The sequence below is a fragment of the Mastigoproctus giganteus genome, chromosome 9, assembly GCF_048544385.1.
Source record: "Mastigoproctus giganteus isolate SK-2022 chromosome 9, ASM4854438v1, whole genome shotgun sequence".
Taxonomy (NCBI): Eukaryota; Metazoa; Arthropoda; class Arachnida; order Uropygi; family Thelyphonidae; genus Mastigoproctus; species Mastigoproctus giganteus.
In genome coordinates this window covers 60,543,019-60,565,758 of record NC_143583.1, presented here as the reverse complement: position 1 = coordinate 60,565,758, position 22,740 = coordinate 60,543,019, and the positions used below count along the sequence as shown (strand labels likewise).

At 37.3% G+C, this 22,740-nt stretch overlaps 1 protein-coding gene across 3 annotated transcripts in view; it reads right to left on the bottom strand.

Annotated features, from left to right (window-relative positions):
- Nucleotides 1-3,487: 3,487 nt before the first annotated feature.
- Vps16A (vacuolar protein sorting 16) overlaps nt 3,488-22,740 on the bottom strand; it is a 489,369-nt gene continuing 470,116 nt past the window's right edge. For all 3 annotated transcript variants that reach the window (XM_090381825.1, XM_090381827.1, XM_090381826.1), the window contains 2 exons: nt 20,921-21,024; nt 3,488-3,788 (listed from right to left, as the gene is read on the bottom strand). In XM_090381825.1, coding sequence (XP_090237951.1) covers nt 3,644-3,788; nt 20,921-21,024 — 249 coding nt within the window. In that variant the 3' untranslated portion in view covers nt 3,488-3,643. The remainder of the gene's footprint in view (nt 3,789-20,920; nt 21,025-22,740) is intronic.

Below are 22,740 nucleotides of genomic sequence, written 5' to 3'. Positions count from 1 at the left end.
TTTCACTCAAAAACCTCTTTCTGTAGAGCCGCTTTGCCATGTAGATCACCCCTTGGTCCACAGGCTGGAAAACAGATGTTTTGTTTGGTGGCAGGAACATGCACTTAATCTTCTTATCTTGACTGACGAGTTTGTCAACATCAGGGTGGGTTGGTGTTATCTAGCAAAACCAAGGCCTTTACTTCCTTCGTGTTCTGGGATTTTCAATTTGATGTCTTCAGATTTCTGGCACAGCTTTCTTGTGGAACCAATCCATTGTTATTTTTGTGGTAAACCATGCATTGCAGGAACTGTAGTAGTGTACCGGTAGATCATCCATTACTACAATGTTTTTTAGGGCATGTGGTTTTTTCTTTTCCCAACAATGACAGTTTTTAACATATGGCTTCTGTCGGCATTTGCACATAGCAATGCTGAAACACATTCCTTGCTTATTTTTCTTCCAGGCGTGGTTTTCTCAGTCTTTGACGCTAGTGTGTTTTCAGGCAGAGCTCTCCAAAACAGTCCTGGTTCAATTGATAACCCTCCTTTTGAATAAAATCATTCAGTTGTTTCCTGAAAGGCTCAACAGCTTCAAAATCAGCACTAAGAATTTCCCCACACATTTTCTTGTTTGAAATGTTATGCCGTCTTCTAAATCTAAAAAATCATTCCTAACTGTTTAGCCAGTCTCTCCACTGCTGCTTGAATTTCTATTCCTCGCAGAGCCAAACCAGATGAAGTTGGGAAAACCATTTGTACACAGTATCATCTAGTGCTTTATCAGTAGGCATCCGCATTCGTTTAACTTTAATTTTTTCTTTCTCCATGTTAAACTTGAGAACAAAATTACGAATTTCACTTTTTTCCTTTTTAATGTCCGACACGGTTTGTTTTATGATGCCGTACTCAAGACAGATTCTGGACACTGAAGCTCCTTTTTCAAGTTTTTCTATCACCGATAGTTTATAGTGAAGAGAAAGCGTTTTATGCTTATGCTTCTGTCCTACACCAGGCTTACTTAAAGACATTGTTTAATTGCACAGCACAAACGATAAAAGACAGAAGCGCGTAACTGCAGAGCAAATGACAAACAACTGTCTGAACTGCAGCCGGGAACCAGGTTATTTGTGCAGCGAGTCATTATGGCCAAATGACCTCAAACACAATACATATGACCTTTGAGCCCGATCGTCATTTGATTCTTATACTTTTAAATTTTTTTAGAGCTGTCCGGATTAAGTGACGTATTGATTACCGGGGTCCAGATTAATGAGGGTTTACTGTATAAGATTAAAACTATCACTGGTATAAATTCTAAAATAAACATTTCAATAGTTTGTTTAGTTGTGATTTTTAATCCACTTCTGTATATTTACCCACTGCAGAGTTTATAAATGTTACCATTTGATTAAAAAAATATCAGCCACTTTGCCAGTTACTTTGGTAAGAATGGAATCTTAAAATAGATAATTTCCATTATTTGTTAACTTGAACTGCTGTTTTTATATTACAGTAAAATCCCATTACGGCAGTTGAATTTGCATTATAAAAGAAGTACAGTAAACACTCGCTATTCAGATTAATTGGGGGGGGGAGGTCATCCAGATTAGTGAAGCAAAAGATAGCCTTAAAAGACAAAAAAACTTAGAATACAAATAAATGAAAAATTTAACGATATAGGTAGTGCTGTTGAAAATAAATAAAAAAATAGCACTGTAGAACCTTTATTTAAAAATTATAAAAAGACAATACATTTATCCATCTATCGATGGATAAATGTACAGTATTGTCTCTTTATACAATTTATCAGGTGTTGCATACCAACGCCACTTCAATACAGCTTCTTCCAGGAACACTTCTTTTGGCTGTTTTAATGACTGTCTATTTGATGCACTGCTTTTATCACTCCCACATCGAATTTTAAAGCAAATGGCTTTATAGATTCTTTTTGTTTGGTAAGTGTGTTGGCCAATACCCAATTCTTCAACAAATTTTTTTTTTTTTTTTTTTCCAGGAACACTATTTTCAGGTTGTTCTATCACCTTAAGCTTGTTAATGATAGTTAAAGTAACGTGTTTTCTTTTTGTTCCACTTTTAAATTCTTCAGAACCCATAATTATATAAAATATGTTAAATATGTTATGTACATATATACGTATAAAGAAGTGTGCAAATGAAGCGATATAAGCAGCAACATCCGTCCGTCTCAAGAGTCAACAACAACACGCATGATCCATCTCTCTCTCTCTCTCTGTGCAGTCAGAGAGACTCATCTGCCTTCCTAAATCCCATGTGTCTTTCAAAGTACTCAACTGTAAACAGAATTTTTCACATTTCAATCCAGATTAACTAACTGGATTAGTGAGGGTTTACTGTACTATTAAAAATTTCACTATAATGAAAAATTCTAGGTCCTGCCCAACCTCTCTTATTATTTATTAGCACATCTTTAGTCTCATTCGAATGAAATAGAAAATGCAGTAAAAACGTTATGCATAAAAACGAAAGTTGTATCATATTTCTGATTTCTGAATGTATGGTATTTCTTATAAATAAAATATGCTTTCAAAAAGGTACTCTGAAAAAAATATTTTTATTATTTTAGTATACATATTTAGTCATTTTAAAGTTGATATTTAAGTCAATTATTAGCTTTAAAATTTATATGAACAAATAATCTCGGGCAAAGTTTGTTACAATGAAATTTCAATACAGCAAAATGAATCATGCATCCCCAACAAGTTTGGTATAATAAGATTTTATTGTATTGGAATTGTTAACTTAAAATCTTGTTTATTAATATTCTACTGTATATGGTAATTTCACTTTCAGTATGCTTCCAATGAAGATATAAGGTTTTAAAGAAATACACATTATCATATTTAAAGTTATAACTCTATTTACTGAAACTAAACTTTACAATATGGTTTCTATTGCCATAATATGAGCACTGAGTCATTTTATAATGTTTTAATGAACAATTTAAAAAAATTACATTCCAGCTGTCACTAAAATGTAATTATTCTAGTGACATTATGTAAACATTTATTGTAAATGTGCATTTACAGATATACAGCTTTTATGCTGATGACAATTATTAACCTGTGATAGGCATGTAGGAGGGGGGTGGGTAATTTTGACTTTTTTTAAAGCTTTTCATTTTAGTATTCATCTAGCAGTAACTTGCAATAGCTTTCAAGGTAATTTCTCTCCTAATCTTAATAAAAAGAGAAGAAATAATTTGTTAAACAGAATCATAATGATCTCCCATATGTCTGAGTTTTCAAACAAACAAGCTAACCTGAAAAAAAGAATGACTGCAAGACTATTTACATCTTTAAATATATTTCATAGTATATTTGAAATATAATACTAAGTACATATAAAAGTACATTTTATCAGTACTATTTATTTAAAAATGTACTTACATCTAAAGTTTGTTTACCAACAGTTTCTTGTATTACTTATCCCAACAATAAACAGGAGAAAAACAAATTTAGCCCTATAGTCAGTTTGCCTGTAAGATTTGGTGATTTACATAAAAGAAGAGTAGCAACAATTACGAATTATAAAACCACATATGGATTAATTAAATTATTATTAAAGAATAATATTAAAACTGTTTGTTCCAAAAATTCTTCCTAGTATTAAATTATGGTGGCTACCTTCGGTTCTCCAGTTGAATTTTCATGGTATTGATTTTTTCAATAAGTTTACTATTCACTGCACTACAAAGTCCTTGAATCTGAACTAATGCTGAAGGATCTTTCTGTTCAAAGGCAATGTTTGCAGCATCTTCTAGCATGCTAAAATATACAAATATTAAGACTGAAAATTTTAAAAATTATTCAAAAAATTACTATAATTCTCTCAGTATAAAAAACATTTCTTTCATTCTTTCTTTTTTGAATTAAATTTACAAAAAAATTGTTTTGTACTACAGCATACCAAAACAGAAAACTCCAGTGAGAAATTTAAAAGGAATTTCTAGTCAGAGAGAGAGAGGTGCTTTGTTATGACCTCTGTGAAATATAGACTGTCCAGTCAAAACATTATGACCACTTATGTAATGGTGGATCTGTTCACCTCTTGCCCCCAGAGGCATGGACCCTATAAGGCCACTGAACATTGCAGGAAGTATGTTGTATGTCACCAGGATTGCATCCATAGATCTATGATAGTCCATGGTAGAGGATCCAAACACTGGATCTGTCGATCAGTGTAATCCCATAGATGTTTTATTATTATTATTAGTCATATGGTACAAGGACGCCTGAGGCTTATGCTGCACCAGCCAAAAAAAAATTTCTGAATTACCCCAAGAGAGAGAGAGAGTCAGAAGTAGAAGGGAATCATCAAGAGAAGAATGATGATATGCAGCTCAGGACCCTGGGTATGCCAAGCCCGTACCAGATGTGAGTCGCTGTGGTTTTATACGATTCTCTGGAAAATTTTGTAGCTAAGTAACACCTTGAAGTCACTTTCGTGTTTGGTGACCCACTCTCAAACAATATTGACAACATGTCAGGATGTATTATCTTTCCGGAACACTCCTGTGCATTCCAGGAAGACAGTCACCATGAAGGGAGATACCTGATCAGCTACAATGGATAGGTAATTTCTAGTTCAGAGTTGCAGCCTAGGGGTATGAAAGCCCAAGAGATTCAAAGGAAAACATTCACCATATCAAAACACTGCTGCAACTTGCTGTTTCTACTGGACCAGTAAAAAGTGATTACAGTGTCCTGGTCCTATTTTTCCATAGTTTTTTTTTTGTCATACCCCCAGCATCACATTTCAATCTACTATCCAAAGCAGGAAAGCAGGAAAGTGATTCATCAGAAAAGGCAATTTTTACAGTCATTCAAGGTCCAATAATGCCATTCGTGTGCAAATTTGTCGGCAATAGCTGGCCATAAGCATGGGTACCTTAACCAGGTGCCTACTCTGGGGTCTGTACAAAGGAGGATTTGTTGGATTGTGGTCTTGGAAACACCACTGGTGTCCAAGTAGTGTTTCCACTTGGACACTAGTGGTGTTCCACCAAGACCACACATAGTGGTGTTTCCACTTGGATACCAGTGGTGTTCCATCACTTTCTGTCTGTCAACTAACACAAGTCGGAAAAATTCACCACAACCATTAATGAAGTGTGGGTGTGTCTGCTATTGGCTCGGTGAATGCTCTGTCTGCTCATGGAACACCTTAACTACAGCATGCCGTGAAAAGCCCACAAAATTCAGTTTCCATAATACTGCCACCCTTCAACTGGTACCTGACAATCATACCTTGCCCATGTTGATCAAGTACTTAATACAGATTGCATGCCACGAACCTGCAATATCACATTTACCGTTTCTCAATGGAACATGTCAGCAGGTGAGGGAAGAACAGCCGATTGCAAAAACGTGTGAGTGGTCATAATGTTTTACTGGACAGTTTATGTTCAAATTCTTTTTCCATTCACGCATACAGCAGTATGGATTTATAACTTGTTTGTAGAAGTGTGACATAAAATCCTATTTTGGAGGCTAGAAGAATCCTTAAAAGCCTCTTAACTCTGGAAAATTGAGTAGTGTTCCTTGTGAGTTTTTCGGAGTATTTCATTTGCACAACATGCAAACTGACCTCCCTTTCTAAGCATACATGCATACATCATGAACCATAACAACTGGAATGACAATGATCAAAACTGCAAAACCAGATGGATTAGAAAAGATCACTTTCAGGTCATCTAAACAATCAATTTTAAGTACAGGCAACCTCCGTAAAACATGGTTCTTCTACAACATGGTTTCGTTCTAACACGATTGATAAACTGCAGCAATCCTTGCACAACACGATGCTTATATAACACTGAGAATTGCAGCAAACCTCACATAACACAGTATTTTTGAGCTTTTGTGCAGGGGAAACTCTGCTATAATGTTGGATGTAATTTTCAACATTTCCATTCATTTTTGCAAATCCCTGCTTTTGGCTCAATAGTCATCTCGATAGTTCCTACCACCTAATACAACTTCTTTAATTTATCTTTAAAACTCATTACATCAAAAATCATTAAAATGGATTTTGGAAAAAATTTATTCTGAATCTATTGAAGTGTTGGAGGCATGGGAAACATTTTTCAATTGTGGACTGTATCGGAATCACAGCTTTATCACTCAAAGAAGTAAAACCAACCGTCAACATTAACTGCATGTTGGAATAACTGGCAAGAGCCAGTTCATTCAGGAACTACTGTATGGTCAAACCGGCAAAAAACAGAATCAGTGTGATAGTAAAACTTGCTAAGTTAAGTTGGTAGGAGGGGAAGGTTTTTATGATATGACTACTGAAGACATTCAAGAATTACTGGTAGAAAAAGAGGCCAGCGAAGCAGATTTCTTAGAAATGGCATCAGAGGTAAACCAAATCAATTCAGAGGATGATAGCACAGATGAAAATTCGAAATTCGAAATTTTACACTAAAAAGTATACGGGAAGGCATAAACTTAGCCGAACAATTAGAATCTTATTTTCTGACTGCAGATCCTTCGACTAAAAGGAGCACAAAGTTCAAAAGGGAGCTTCAAAAATGCTTAGCTCCATACCATGAAATTTACAAAGATCTATCAAGCAAAAGAAAACAAACCCAGATTACTGATTTTTTTGAGAGCAGAAGATACACGAAATCTAGATGCTGCAGAAGAAAGTTCAGAAGGTGAAGATATTCTGCAACAGAGAAAATGTTCTTGTTTGATTGTGCTTAGGTAGCAATGAAGAGGAAGAAAATTAAACAAACGTACATATATGTATTACAGTTTGTAAGATGTTTGTTCAGTTATTACAATTTTTAATAAAAATTAACTTTCTGATAGTTATAAAAAATTGGTATATTTTTGTTAGCTTTTGGAACGTAACTGCCCCTTTTGTACTGGTTCTTAGTCCCGTACAAAATGGTTTCGCACTACTTGAGGTTTTATAGGAACCTAACTATCATGATATATTGTAATTTATCAACATTTGTATACCTGTATACAAATGTTGATAAATTACAACATTGCTGTCTTCACTTCTTAATTAAATATAAGCAGATATGTGGAACAAATGTTTTCTTTTAAGGGCACAAAAGTTGATATTGTTGTACATGTGGGCACTAATGATATTAAGAGTAGGAGATCTGTGGACTTAACAACTACATTGTAATGTTGGGAAAAAGTTGCAAGTTATGATTAAATTTGAAAGTGTCTACAATTCTGCCCAGACCTGATGGGAGGAAGTACATGTTGAGAGCCCTGTCAATCATTTTGGTCCTGGAGAAACTGTGCATGCTGTAGAATTTTTCTCAGTGTGTCTGCTTGTTAATAGGAGAGACTGTTCTTACAGGGATGAGATATACTTAAATTGAAAGGGTGTAAGAATATTCACTGATGCTAATGAGGCAGTGTTAGGTGGAAAAACTGATAGCTTAGGGAGGAGGATGATATGTGGAATAACAGATTAACTAGTCTCACAGAGAAAAGTGAAACATCATAGAACAAGTAAATAAATGGGCTGTGGTAGGATAACTAAGAGTAAGAACAGGTGCATGTATACTTGTATGTCACTAATGCTAGGAGCATAGTAAATAAATTTGAATTACAGATTAAATTATCTAATGCAGACATTGTAGGTTTATCACAGGCAGTGTCAATCAGATATAAGGGATGCAGAATATGAACCCTATCCCCTCCTCGTGTACCAACAGGACATGAGGAGGGGATAGGGTTATGCTCTTGGTTAAGAAGCGTATTAAATTTAAGGCAGTGCATCCAGTTGGCAAGAATGGCCATTACAATGCTGGGACAGTTTGGTAGCACTGAACAAAACTTGAGAGTAAGAGTGTGTTATAGGCCTAATGACTGTGATGAGTCTAACAAACGACTGTACAGAGAAACAGAATGGGCCAGTAAATCAGAATGTCTTATAATAGGGATTTTAAACTTTCAGATATTGATTGGAAAAACTTGTGGGTTGGTCACACATGCACTACCAAGACTTGTTGATTTATTAGATGATTGTTTTCTATAGCAGCATATTAGAGAGGCAACAAGAGGAACAATACTCTTGATCTCAATTTGAATTTATGCCGTGAGAGGGCATAAATTCAAATTGAGGAAAGACAACATCTAGGCTATCAACTTCCACGACAAGGGATGGAACAGACTTCCATCCCTTGTCGTGGAAGTTGATAGCCTAAATAAGTTTAAGGCTCAGCTGGACAGGTATTTCGAACGAACAGAGGGGTGAAGTGGAAGTGGTTATTTTTATTTATTTATTATTTTTTTTTTTTTTTGGCTGATGTTGCATAAGCTTGCTTTCTTGCATCAAATGCCTCTACTAATGCTAATGCTAATGCTAATCTGATTATCAGCAGCAATTTTTCATGCATTAAGAATCTGCAGGTAAAAGACCCTCTAGGTGTAAGTGATCACAATGTGCTGATGTAGGATATACTTAAAAGATATAACTAGTGTCAAGAGTAAAGAGAAGAGCTTTCTTGAGAGGGACTACAGTGGTTTTGGAAAATTTTTGAATTCTATACAGTGGAACCATCTGATGATGTTACAAACAGCAAATTCTAAATAGGATGCATTCAGGGAAGTAATCATAAAAGTTACTAAGCTTTTCCTACCAACTAAGAAATACTCCTCCAGGCTTAGACCTAAATAGATGTCAGATGTACTGATGAGACTTTGATGAGATGATGACAAAAATTATCAAATGATACAGAAGCCTATAGTAGATATAAACTAGTTTGTAATCAAGTTGCAAAGGAGGTTAGGCAAGCTAATGCAGATTATGAGAAGTCTTCAACAAATAAAGAGAAAAGCAGCGAAGACTTCTTTACTTATATTAATAATAGAAGGAATGGGTCGAATTGCATTGGTCCACTTGATGTAGACTGTTGATGGATACTGCTCAGGTTGCTGACAAACTAAATAGGTATTTTGCATCTACATTCATGCATGAGGAGTTCTTTAGGGAGGAGAATGCCAGAAGTTCATCAAAACCTAACAGGGAGCTATGTGATTTTGTAATAACTGAGAGGAAAGGAGAAGTGAAATTGTTGAAGCTTAATATAAAAAAGAAGCCCAGGCTGGATGGGATCTATCCATTTATATTAAAAGAGGTAAGCAAATCCTTAGCCATAATTATGAGAGCATCTCTGGATCCAGATGAGGTCCCTATGGGCTGCAAATGTGAAAATGTATCCCCAATTCACAAAGGGGGGGGAATCAAAGTAATTACAGATCTGTAATTACATGAGTAATTACAGATCTGTTAGCTTAACATCTGTTCCAGGGAAAATAATGGAGCCTCTGGTTAAGTAATGCAGGACTTTCAAGACAAGAATGTAATTATACTGCAGTCACAATATGGATTTGTTAAGGGGCAATCTTACCTGACCAATCTGATTGGATACCATGACGAGTAACAAAGGAACTGGATGGAAAAATAATTTTGATATCATATACTTGGATTTCAGGAAAGCTTTTGATACTGTTGCAAATAAAATACTGCTATATACAAATTGGAGTAGTTGTTGTTGGAGTGGGGTTTAATGGCGCAAGGGCTACTGGCCAAATTGCGCCTGTTACTTTGGTCTAGAAGTGACTGTATACGTTATAGGAAATTAGGAAATAGGTCTAAAAGTGACTGTAGATGTTAATCATTTTCAGGTAAGTAAAAAGTTCTGAGAAATTGCTATCAACTCCAAGTATTTGGGACAGTTGTAGAGGTTTTTGTAAATTTAGCTGTGATTTGAAACATGCAATTCTAACTGAATGATAATGTGCACACTCAATTAGGATGTGCTTAACGGTAAGTAGGCAGTTACAGTGTAAGCAAAGTGGAGGATCTTCTCCTAGCAGTAAAACGAGGTGCGTTAGATGTATATGGCCAATTCATGCTCTTGCAAGCACGACTTCTTCGTGCCTGTTTAGTCTGAAACTGGATCTCCACAACTGTGAATTCTGTTTTATCTCAAGAAGTTTGTTTCCTGTCTGGGTATGCCACATTTCAGACCACATCTCAGTACATATCCATTGTATGATTGGTTTGAAATCAGAGTAAGGAAGTGAGATGGAGTCAAAACAAGTAGGGCGCTTTGCAGCTTCATCTGCACACTCATTTCCTGGAATTCCGACGTGTCTGGGTATCCAGCAGAATTTTACAGTTAGTTTCTTTTCGTCAAGGTTACATAACAGTGATCTGATTTGTGTGAGAAGTGGATGGAAATGTAGTAGTTTATTTTGTAAGGCACTCACTGCACTTAAAGAGTCTGTATATATTATGACCTGGGTATTTAATAGGTAGTTAAGGAGATTCAAAGCCATTTTTATTGCATACAGTTCAGCTGTAAAAACACTACATTCAATTGGTAACTGGACAGAGACAGTGGATGTAGGAAAGACATTGCAGCTCCTACGGACATGTCAGTTTTTGAGCTGTCTGTATATACATGAAGACTGAGTATTGGCCAATGCATGAGCATCATGTAACTGTCTAAGATTCTGATTCGATAGGGAGTATTTTTTCCACTGAAGAAAGGAGTTATCACATAGAGGTATATATATTGCCCATGGTGCTTGTACTGCATATGCGGCATGAGATATATTTCCAAAATAGATGTTCCAGCTTTGCATTAGCTCCTGTAGCCGAATGCCAGCAGGTTTGTTTTCATTGGGTTTATTTTTTATAGAAGTTTGCCCATTGAGGTTCAAAGAGATATGTCCAGATGGGGTGATAAGGGATGCTACATAATTTGGCTGCATAGCTGAGAAGCAATACTTTTCTCCTAAGATGTAGTGGAGGTTCATTGGCATCTATATACAGACTTTGCACTGGGGATGTCTTAAAGGCTCCTAAAGCAATCCTGAGAGCACTAGGCTGCACTGGATTGAGCCAAGCCAATGCTGTCTTCCGTGCAGAATCATAAACTGGGGCTCCATACTCTAGACAAGATCTTATCAAGATTCGATACAGGTGTAAAAGCGTGAAACGATCAGCTCCCCATGCCATAGAAGAGATAACTTTGAGCATATTCATTTTTTTTTCATGCATTGAGTTCATACTTGCATTATATGAGCCTGAAAGTTAAGTTTAATGTCAAGTACTAGGCCCAAGAACCAGATATTTTTGCTAAGTGTTATTGGTTGAGTTCCTAACCCCAGTTCAGGATCTGGATGGAGCTGATATTTTTTACAAAAGTGAATAGCAGTTGTTTTTGTTGTAGAGAGGCGATAGCCAATTGTGGGATGCCATGATTCTATTTTATTTACTGAGAGCTGCAATTGACACTCGATGGAGCGCATATTTAGTGAGTGGCAAGATATTGTAAGTCATCTGCATATAGATAGGTGTCGACATTAGCTGGAATATTGTCTGTAGCGTTGTTTAGCCTTACTGCAAAGAGTGTTGCACTAAGAACTGATCCTTGTGGGACCCCCCTTCTTCTTGGACAAATGTTCGAGATAGTGAATTACAGTAATGCACCTGAAAGGTTCTGTTTAGGAGAAAGCTCTGAATGATTAGTGGTAGCTGACCCCGAAGTCCTGTGGCATAGATTTTGAAGTATGCCGTAGCGCCAAGTGGTATCAAAGGCTTTTTCGATATCCAGGCAGATCATTACAAGATGTTCTTTATGGATAAAAGCATTCTGTATGTTGGATTCTGCCTTGATCATAAGGTCTAGAATTGACCGATTTTTCCTAAAGCGTACTGGTTCTTGTTCATTATCGAATGAGATTCTAGGTACCACACTAATCAAGCATGAATAATTTTTTCAAATGTCTTACCAAGGCAACTGCTAAGAGATATTGGCCGATAGTTTCGTGGATCTGATTGATCCTTTTCAGGTTTAGGAAAGGCGAGGACTATTGAGTGGCGCCAAGAAAGAGGATAGTAGCCTTCTGAGAAAATCTGGTTAAAATAGATCAGTAATGAATTAAGGGTTCTTTTATTTAGATGTTTAAGCATCAAATAGTTTATCCCATCAGGCCCTGGTGCACTATTAGTTGATCTATTTAAGGAGCTCTCTAGTTCAAAAAGAGTAAACGGTTGATTATATGGAAGAGATGCTCTTGTATTGAAGTTCAACATATTTTTCTGCATTGGCTTTTATTTGTTTAAAGGCTGGCTCATATGCAGAGGTTTCAGAGAAGCATTCTGATAGGGCATTTGCGACTTCCACTGGAGAGGAGAAGTCTTTACCTTTCCAACTTATGATGGATGTTGATTTCGGGAGGAATTTACCATTCAGTTTTTTGATTTTGTCCCAAATTTTTCTACTGTCTGTATTTTTAGTAATGGTGGAAGCAAATCGGATCCAGGAATCTTTTTTTGCCTTTATCTGCACGTAACGGGCCTTAGCTTTAAGTTTCTTTAAGTTAATCAGATTGTTAGTTGTTGAGTACTTATGAAACAGATTCCAAGCTTTATTCTGTTCTTTTTTGGCATCATGGCATGCATCATTCCGCCAGATATTGACATGTCACAGAGTACCACCTCTGGTTTTGGGTATAGCACAGGTTGCAGCTGTTATTATCTGTGTAGTAATGTGGTCAGTAACATCATCTATAGGCTGGCTTTTAATGATTTGGTCATCAAAGGAAGCTGCATCGGTGAACTTGTTCCAATCTGCTTTGTTAAATTTCCATTTTATGTGACTGGCTATATGTGAGGTTGCGTGTGTTTGTAGGCGCCTCCGTAGCCAGGTGGGAAGGAGCAGCAGTGCGTAGCACACGCTTCTTGATTAGACCGGGGTTCGAGCCTGTCACCACCAAATACGGAGGATGCGGAAAGGTCAGGGAATGACCACCGCATATCCCCGGAGCAATATGGCCTTAGTTGCTAATGCTCCTAAAAAAAACCAAATAACAATAACAAGCGTGTGTTTGCAGTTTGCAAATAATCAGATAATGGTCACTGTTCAGTGGGTTATTTGTAACTAACCACTGAATGATTGGGAAGTTTTGGGGAGCATATTGATAGATCTATAGCAGCTGATGTTCCGGTGGGAAAGTGGATATCAGTGTCAGCACCAGTGTTTAACAAGGTGAAATTCTGGTTGTCAAGAACTGTTTCAATGATTTTTCTTCATTTATCTGTCTGGGGAGAACCCCACATAGGATGATGCCCATTGAAATCTCCAAGCAAAATGAAAGGAGATGGAAGCTGTTTTATGAGATCCTCCAGTTCTTTTACTGTGAATTCTTTGTTTGGGGAAAGGTACACAGAGACTACAGTTAGCATAAAATTCAAAACAATACGTACCGCTACAGCCTCTAATGTGGTCTGCAGACAGATCTGTTTTGTAGGAACTTTGTTGTTGACAAGTATGGCTACACTTGTCGTGTTGAGTTGATATTGTTTCTATCTTGCTGATAGACACTATAGTTTTTAATCGTTGGTGTAACCTGTGGGGTTAGTTGGTTTCCTGCAGGCAGAAACTTATTGGACTGTACTGTTTGATTAGATCATAGACATCGAAAATGTTGCTTCATAGACCTCTACAGTTCCACTGCAAAATGTTTTGCATTATTTAGATTTAGCAGTTGGGTACGGTCCTGTCTGGTTTTTTTGTATCCAGCCTGTTGGGATCGATCTAGTTTCAACCTTTCCTTTTTTGAAAAGGTAGGGCGTCCAATGTTCATGTCACCTTCTGCATGTAAATTTAAGATAGGCTCATCCTGTGGAATATCAGCATCGGTATCCATATTTGTTGGGCATGGCTTGTCTTCAATGTTTGGAGCAGATGGTTTTAGTTTTACAGTTTCTCGCTAAGTATCAGGAGCAGTTGGTGGGACTGTTAGAGGAGTATTGCTAGTGCAAGTTACTTTGCATTGTTCTGTAGGTGATTTCTGTGGGAGAAGATAACACTGATTGAGCCCAGCCGGCTAATTGAAATGGATGGGGGCACTGTGATTGCCATTTGTGTTCCTATTGATTGGTAATTCTGGGTTGCCGCAGCATAAGTAACTTTTGGCATGGTGAGCATAATTTGCTTCCTAGCTTCCTGGTAACCTTTTGTTCGACTTTGTATTTTTTGAATCTTTTTTTCCACCCTCCAGAGTTTGCATGCTTTTGAATATGCTGGATTTTTGCATTTTTGCACTGGTTTGGGCATTGTGGCGTTTCTGCGGTGCAATCTGTTTGCGTGTAGGTTTTTGATCCGCAATTTGGGCAGACAGTGTCTCCTCGACATACCGTTTGCGAGTGTCCAAATTTTTGCATTTGAAGCATCTGATTGGGTTGGGAATGTAAGGTCGCAGGCGGCAATTCAGGTATCCGACTTTGACACATGATGGTAGGGCTGGTATGCCAAATTTCAGAATAATACTTATAGTGGGAACAAGTTCACCATCTTTTTTAATCATTATTCATTTTGCCTGGACGACTTTTTGCTCTTTTAGTTCTTCAACAAGCTCATCTTCAGTGATATTCATTAGATCCCATTCGGAGATTACTCCTTTTGAACTATTTAAAGTAGCATGAGGAGTGACCTATATAGGTATTCCGCCAAAAGTTGATATTTTCGATAGGGCCTGAGAATGCTGGTGCTTAGCTGTTTCAACTAGCAGATCTCCAGATAGGAGTCTTTTCACCATTTTCGGTGAACCAGCCACACTTTCTAAACATTTCTGAATTAGAAATGGGGAAAGTTCACTTACAGATTTGGTTGTAAGAGAATGAAGTATAAGGCATGTTGGAAGTTCCTCCTGATTCTCATTCTTACGTAGTCTCTTTGATTGGGATACATCACAATCGGATTCATTCAAGTCATGAGATGAGCGTCTAGGCTCAAGAGCTGGGTAATTGTCAGTATCCATAGTTGCTCCTTTTAGCTCCTGAGGATAGCTTTTCCCCCAGGTTACCAGCCCCACCACGTGAAGGCAGGAGCGATGCCACCAGTGACCAAGCGATAAGAAGTTAGAGGTTAGTGTGTTATGTAGATTAGTTCTATATACAAAAAGAAGAAAGGTACCTTTCCTTTCTTTTGGAAAGCTTGCTTCTTTATTTAGAAGAACAGAAAAGAAATAATTTTTGAAAATAAGGACTTGAAGATTCTCAGTAATATGCTGATTCTAGAGAAGACGCTTTCTAAATCGCTTTTATCACTCGGGGCCACAAATTGGAGTAATATGGACTTATGGGCAAGTTAATGCTCTGGATAAAGATTTGAAAAAGACCTTGAGGGTAATTGTGCAGTCAGATATGAAGTTCTCTAAGCAATTCAGACAAGCTTCCTGGACAGCTCGTGGGGTTTTGTCAATGATATACATATAAAAAAGCCCCTATGATTTGCTATCATAGATAAGAAGGTGATTATGTCATTGTATATGGCAATGCTTAGGCCATATCTTGAGTATTGCATTGGGTTCTGGGGGCTTCATTTTAGGAAGAATGTAGATCTACTGGAATGGGTGCAGAGACTGGTGAAAGTAATGAAAGGGTGGTATCATCAAGAAAGGCTTCAATTCAGCAAATTTTAATGCCTGGAGACTAGGCTCCTGTGAGATGATCTGACTGAGGTGTTTAAGGTTCTGAATGGATTGAGCAAGCTCAATGCTGATGGCATTCTTTTTCTCAGATTACACATATGAGGGAACCTAAATTCAAATTAAAGCAGCATCTTTGCAAGATAGATGTATGAAGGTTTGTTTTCATGCAAGGGATGATAGATTGTTGGAAGAAACTTCCATCTGTTGTTGTGGAAGTGGGTATTTTGAATAAATTGAAGGAAGAACTAGAAAAATTATTGGAGGGATGGACAGATGATGTGGGAGGGGTTTCTTTTTTTTTTTTTTTTTTTTTTTCCTGATGCTTTATGAGTTTGCTTGTTTGCATCATATGACACAACCAGTAATAATAATAATTTAAGTTTATCAAGTGGAAATCTGCTGTACACCAATGGAAACAGTGAAAGGAGTGAAGGTGGAGTTGGGTTACTGGTCCATAAAGATTTAAAAAACAACATTTTGGAATTCAAAAGTACATCACCAAGGGTGTCAAGACTAATACTCAAGATTTCTAAGAGGTACAAGCTAAAGGTTATAATGATTTATGCACCAACATCGAGCCATGATGATGAAGAGGTTGAAAAAATGTACACAGAAATTGACTCTTCTAGATGAGCAGAAAACCCATTACACTATTATTATGGAGGACTTCAATGCTAAGGTTGGAAAAAGACAAAACAGCGCAGAAAGGGGAACTATAGGAAATTTTGTAATTGGTGAAAGAGGTGAAAGACTTGTGGAATTTGCAGAATCTCAAGGATTGTCAGTAATGAACACTTTTTTCAAGAAAAGGGTGAACAGAAAGTGGACATGGAAGAGTCCAAATGGATTAACAACTAATGAAATCGACTTCACCCTCATTAACAGAAGATATATTGTGAATGATGTTACCGTCCTGAATAAGGTAAATGTTGGAAGTGATCACAGAATGGTAAGATGTACACTTGATATAGATGTAGGAAAGGAAAGGAAAAAACTGACTCGGGTAAATAATACAAAGGTCTTTGAGATAACAGATGAGGAGAAAAAGCAGTACGAACTGGAACTTAAGAACAAGTTTGAGCTTCTGCAGACTGCTCAGGACCAAGATATCAACGAGGAATATTACCACTTCCTGAAAGTGATAAAGCCCAAGAAACCTATAGGGAAAAGAAATCCAAAGAAGAAAAATTAGTCAAGAAACACTTATGATGAACCGAAGGCGAAAAATGAAGAGCAAGATAAACACTGGTTATGCAAAGCCATTAGAAAGAGACTCAGAAAGGACATAAGAAGATTTAACACAAGAAAAGTAGAACAAGCATTAAGGGAAAACAAAGGATTTAAATCAGCAGCCATGAGCAGTAATACAGAAACACAAATGATACTGAAACTGAAGAATAGCGATGGTGTAATTATAAACAGCAGAGAAGGCATAATTCAAATAGCAGAAGACTACTAGAAAGAATTATACAAGGAGCAAGGGAATGATGCCAGCAGTGGGGAAGATGGATTGCAAATTAGCAACACATACAACATACCCGATATTCTTCCTGAAAGCCCCGGGGGAAGATGAAGTTACTGTAGAGTTGTTAAAATTGGGAGGAAGAGACATAACACAAAAACTGGCAAGGCTCTTCACAAAGTGCATTAGAAAAGGTGTGACGCCTAAGCAGTGGAATAATGCAATCATAGTTTTGGTGCATAAGAAAGGAGATAAATCAGAAATTAGAAATTATAGACCAATTAGCTTATTATCCCACATCTACAAGTTGTTCATAAGGGTCATTACTAACGGATTAGAAAGAATACTTGATGAGAATCAACCGAAAGAGCAAGCTGGCTTTAGGATAGGATTCTCAACTATGGATCACCTTCACGTAATATCACAGCTAATGGAAAAAGGAAATTAATATAAAACACCATTATGCCTGGCATTTGTGGATTATGAAAAGGCATTTGTCTCCATAAAGCAATGTTTCGGGCACTGGAAAGACAAGGCATAGATACCCCACATATTATGATTTTGAAGAAAATATATGAGAATGCTATCTCCTTTATTAGACTAGACAACGACAGTAACAAATTTAAAATCAAGAAAGGAGTTTGACAAGGAGACACAATATCTCCGAAGCTGTTTACTGCTGCCCTTGAGGAAGCTTTCAGAAGATTAGACTGGTCGCAGAAAGGAGTCAATGTGAACGGAGAGTACCTAAACCATGTATGATTTGCAGATGACATTGTGGTCATAAGCCACGATCCCAAAGAATTAGAGGAAAATCTTAATCAGTTATGCACAGTTACTAAGGATTTTGGATTAAAGATGAATATGGCTAAAACAAAAGTAATGATGAACAAGTATGCCACAGAAAGGGAAATAATGATTGAAGGAGCAGTAATTGAAAAGGTGGAGTCATATACTTATCTGGGACAAGTTAATAGCTGTAATAATGATAAATGGCTGGAAGTCAAGAGAAGAATAAATTTTGGATGGATAGCATTCAGGAAATATAGTCACATACTGAAGAGCAATATCCCAGTTTGTCTGAAACATAAAATAATGAACCAATGTATACTCCCCACCATGACTTATGGAAGTGAAACTTGGACACTCCTCAAAAGAATGGAAGAGAAGCTGAGAACTACACAGCGAAGAATGGAACGAATTATATTGGGAATCAGACTGTTAGATAAGAAGGGAAACAAATGGATTAGGCAGCAAACTCAAGTAAAGGACATTCTTATCAAAACTAAAGAACTAAAATGGTCTTGGGCAGGACACAGCTCGAAGACATGATGACAAATGGACTAAGAAAATAACAGGTACTCAAGAGGAGCTAGAAGAAAACCTGGAAGACAAAGGTGGAGATGGATAGATGAAATTCATGAGTTTGTGAGTAGTAAATGGATGGCCAGTGCTCAAAACAGAAGGAACTGGAAAGTTGCTGGAGAGGCCTTCATCTTGCAGTGGATTTAAAATGGCTGATGATGATCAAATGGGATGTGGTTAGCCAATTTCAGCTGAAGTGAGTTGGGGGTCAAAGCCCTCCCATAGCTATTATGGGTCCCAAGTAATTAGCAAGCCATTATATATTTAGTCATATCACATGTGTGATCCACATATACTACAAAATGCAGTACTCCTTTTTGTTCTTGTATTTTCTACCATGTAAATTCCTCTGACCATGCAGGGTCAGAGGAATTTAGATGGTAGGAATTTTCTTTCAAGTCAAAGGAGGTTCTAAGGAATATAAGAAAAAAATCCAGCAGTATAACAAGAAAAATTATTTTCTATTTATTTAGCCAGCAAAAAATTATTGCTGCTGCTGCTGTTGTTATTATTATTATTTATATAGCACATGAGGATGGGATAAATCACATGGGGAGGGCTCCACATTTCAGTTGAGTTAAGGTTGTAGTTATCCTGGGATCAGCTAAGTACAATACTGATTGAATGAAGAGGCCTTTCAGAATTTCTCTAGTGTCTTACAAGAACTGAACTTAGACCTCTCCAAATGAGTGATGGTGAAGCCTTCCATATGTTATGGAGGAGCCGAAGAAAATGTACACTGCCACCTGAACACACACACACACATACTTGTAATATAGAGAATTAATCGCTTGAAAATCATCTAAATTACCATTTTAAATATATAAAAATTGGAAATTAATAAAAATTGCAGTCATCACTATTAACTGAATTTCTTATTAAACAGTTCAAGTTGTTTTGAAACTTCTATTACATCAGTCAAAGATGGCTTCAAAGTATTCTGAAAATCAAGTTGTACATATTCATTTGAAACAAAAGAGAAATTAGCTGTTAAGCATATTTTAAGCTAGGGTACTTTGAACTAAGTAAGAATAAAGGAATCAATGTAAAATTTGAATTTTCAGAAGTGAGAGTATTAAGGAAAATTAAATGGAACTAACAGATGAAAATAATTGCAAGGCCACATTACAAGTGAGGAGATAAGAAAAAAATCTAGGGGTAACAAATCCAATCAAAGGGTAAGCGAAGCAGATTTAAGATGGCATGGACCTGTAGAAAGGATGGCAGAAAGGAGATTAGCTAAACAGATATTTGAAAAAAAAGTTAATAGTATTATCTTGGACCTTGAACTTTTAGAAAGCAAAAGATTTTATAATTTTTATCATAAAAAAAAAGCAGGAAGAAAACAGGAGCATTTTTTAATATTCAGACTTTGAATTTGATATTAAATTTCACTGAGTACATTAGCATTCCATATCCAAATGCAGTCATATGACAGTTTACCAATGCAATGTACTTGCAAATATCAATACAGCTGGTCTTTTGGTGGATTTCTGTTTGATTGTCTGTTAGAAATCACAAAATTATTATAAAAATACTGTTACAGACTTTGCCTTCTTCAGAACTATTGAGTCAAAATTTGTTTATGAAAGTCTCCCTTCTATCTAGATTTGGTTATTGAGAGCATTTCCAAAATTTCAGTCCCCAACATAACCCAACAAACAACTTACACTAGACCCACACCATTCAGAGGACTGAATCTCAGCAGAGTTCTCACTCCTACACATATGGACTTGCAGTATTGAAGGCAACCTTAGGTGCTGCAGAGACCAAGGCTATGGACATACATACACACATACTCCAGTACAGACTAACCAGTCCTGTGGCTATGTCCATACTGTAGGTAGTGTTATAGCCATTTAAATAAAGGCTTGCTTTCTAAACTCCTAGGGCAGTGGAATGCAGCATAAATAGAATAGGTGGGCTAATTCCCTGGCATGGATGAGAACTAGCCAGTAGCTTGCTGGGTGACTACTGCTGGCAAGCTGATAAGAGGCCAGTCCTACAACACAAACATGATACTGCACTAAACACAAATCCTACATAATGCTCATGATTAACTTATCAGTGTTCATGCTTCTTCACAGTGACATTCAGCAGGTTTATGGGAAATTTCACTAAACATTTCATATTGTGAAATATTAACAGGAACAAACATAATTAACTTTTAGTTATGTATAATAAGTGGCTTTTGATAAACCACTACATTAAAGTCATTTTTTTTTAATATAGGGGTGAGATAAATGTTAGACCTGGAATTAGTATGTACAACTAACTAGTTTGTGATGTCTCTCTTTCTTAGAGGAAGGGCAACTGCAAACAATAGTATACAGGGAAATATTATTATTTTTGCCTCAGCTGACCCCTACGGTGTAGATTGACAGTCAAATTTATTCCTTGCCAATACTTTTTTTCAGATAACAGGACATGCTACATGCTGTCAGTGGTCTATGCTACCATGCTATTTTACATTTCTTCAATAAGATGAGGATATGTGTGTTGATGAAGTAACAAAGTCTGATGAATTAAAAGCTGAAATTTGTAATTTTTCACAGGTGGAAATAATTTAAAGAAAACAACTTACCCAGCTTTAATGTAATAGCTGACTTTCTTATCATCTCTTACTTTGGACAGATATTTCTGTGCTTCATATCTGTTGTTATATTTCAAGCACACATCCACAAAAGGCTAATGAAGAAACAAAGAATCAGACTTTATAGATATTAGATATTAATATTTATATATAAATCAGATTTAAGCCTTACTTGAAAAATAAGGCTTAAATTCAGATACACACACTGAACAAAATAAAAATGAAAACTGTTTATACTCCAGGATGATCACATAACAAAAACCCTTAACCTCTAACCCGTAACAAGTCGAGATCAATATTGAAAAAAAGTTGCGAGTTAGGGTTAAATTTGAAAAGCATCTGCAATTCTGCCCACACATGATAAGAGGGAGTATATGATGAGAACCTTGTCAATCAATTTGGCCCTGGAGAGATTGTGCAAGGCTCATGGGATAGAATTTTTTTCAGCGAGGTCTGTGCTTGCTAACAGGAGAGACTGCTTCTACAGGGATGGGATACATTTAAATAGAAAGGGTGAAAGAATATTTGTTGATCCTATCAAATCAGTGTTAGGAGGATCGGAAAATTGCTAGCTTGGGGGGATTCACAGACTAAAAGATTAATGGTAACTGCAGGCAGAGGCAAAAGTGATTCTTGCCCTGCTTCTATTGTAATGAGCAGCCACCTGGAGAGCAGGTTGCTGGGAATTCCAAGAGCTGTTGGCAGTCGTCATGGAACAAGTAAATAGATGGGCTGTGTTTAGCGTAACTAAGAGTAAGAACAGGTGCATGTATACTTGTATGTACACCAATGCCAAAAGTATAGTAAATTAATTTTATGAATTTGAAGTGCTGATTAAGACATCAAAGGCAGATATTGTTGGGATATCAGAGACATGGTCTCACATGGCTATATACTGATGAGCCAAAACATTATGACCAGCGAGTCTTTATGCAAATCGAAGCAACTTCTGGTGAACTACGCCGCATGCGCAGGACACAGTATAAAAAACTCCTGATACTGAGGTCCATTAATCAGTGTTACTCTTGTCCTTCAGGAAATGCAGCGGACTTAAGCAAGTTTGACAAAGGTCAAATTGTAATGGCCAGACAACTGGGTTAGAGCATATCCGAAATGGCATGGCAGGTGGGTGCACACAGTCAGCAGTGGTTAGTACCTACCGAAAGTGGTCCAAGGAGGGGGAACCCACGAACTGCAAGTGAGGTGTAGGACGACCACGGTTCATCAATGCTCGAGGTGAGTGAAGGCTCTCCCGGATGGTACATGGCAACAGAAGGGTGACTGTGGCACAACTCGCCGGTAATTGGAATTCCAGTGACGGTAGTAATGTGTCACAACACACAGTACACCGAACCCTGCTGAAAATGTGGCTGCATAACTGCAGGCTGCTCCGAGTGCCCATGCTAACTACGGTTTGACGGCAACAGTGCATACAATGGGCATGCGACATCAAATCTGAACTTTAAGTGATTGGTCCGATGAATCATGTTTTCTGTTACACCATGTGGACGGCCGGGTACGTGTGAGTCGTTTACTTGGGGAGGTGATGTGCCCGGATATAGTGTGGATGAAAACAAGCCGGTGGCGGCGGTGTCATGCTTTGGGTGACCTTCTGCTGGGATACCCTGATTCCATTTATCCATGTGCCGAGCACTCTGGCATCTACCACCTACCTAAACATCATTGCTGACCAGGTACACCCTTTCATGGCAACGGTCTTCCCCTCTGGCGGTGCTGTCTTTCAGCAGGATATTGCGCCATTCTACACTACCCAAGATTGTTTGACACTGGTTTGCGGGAGATGAGGAAGA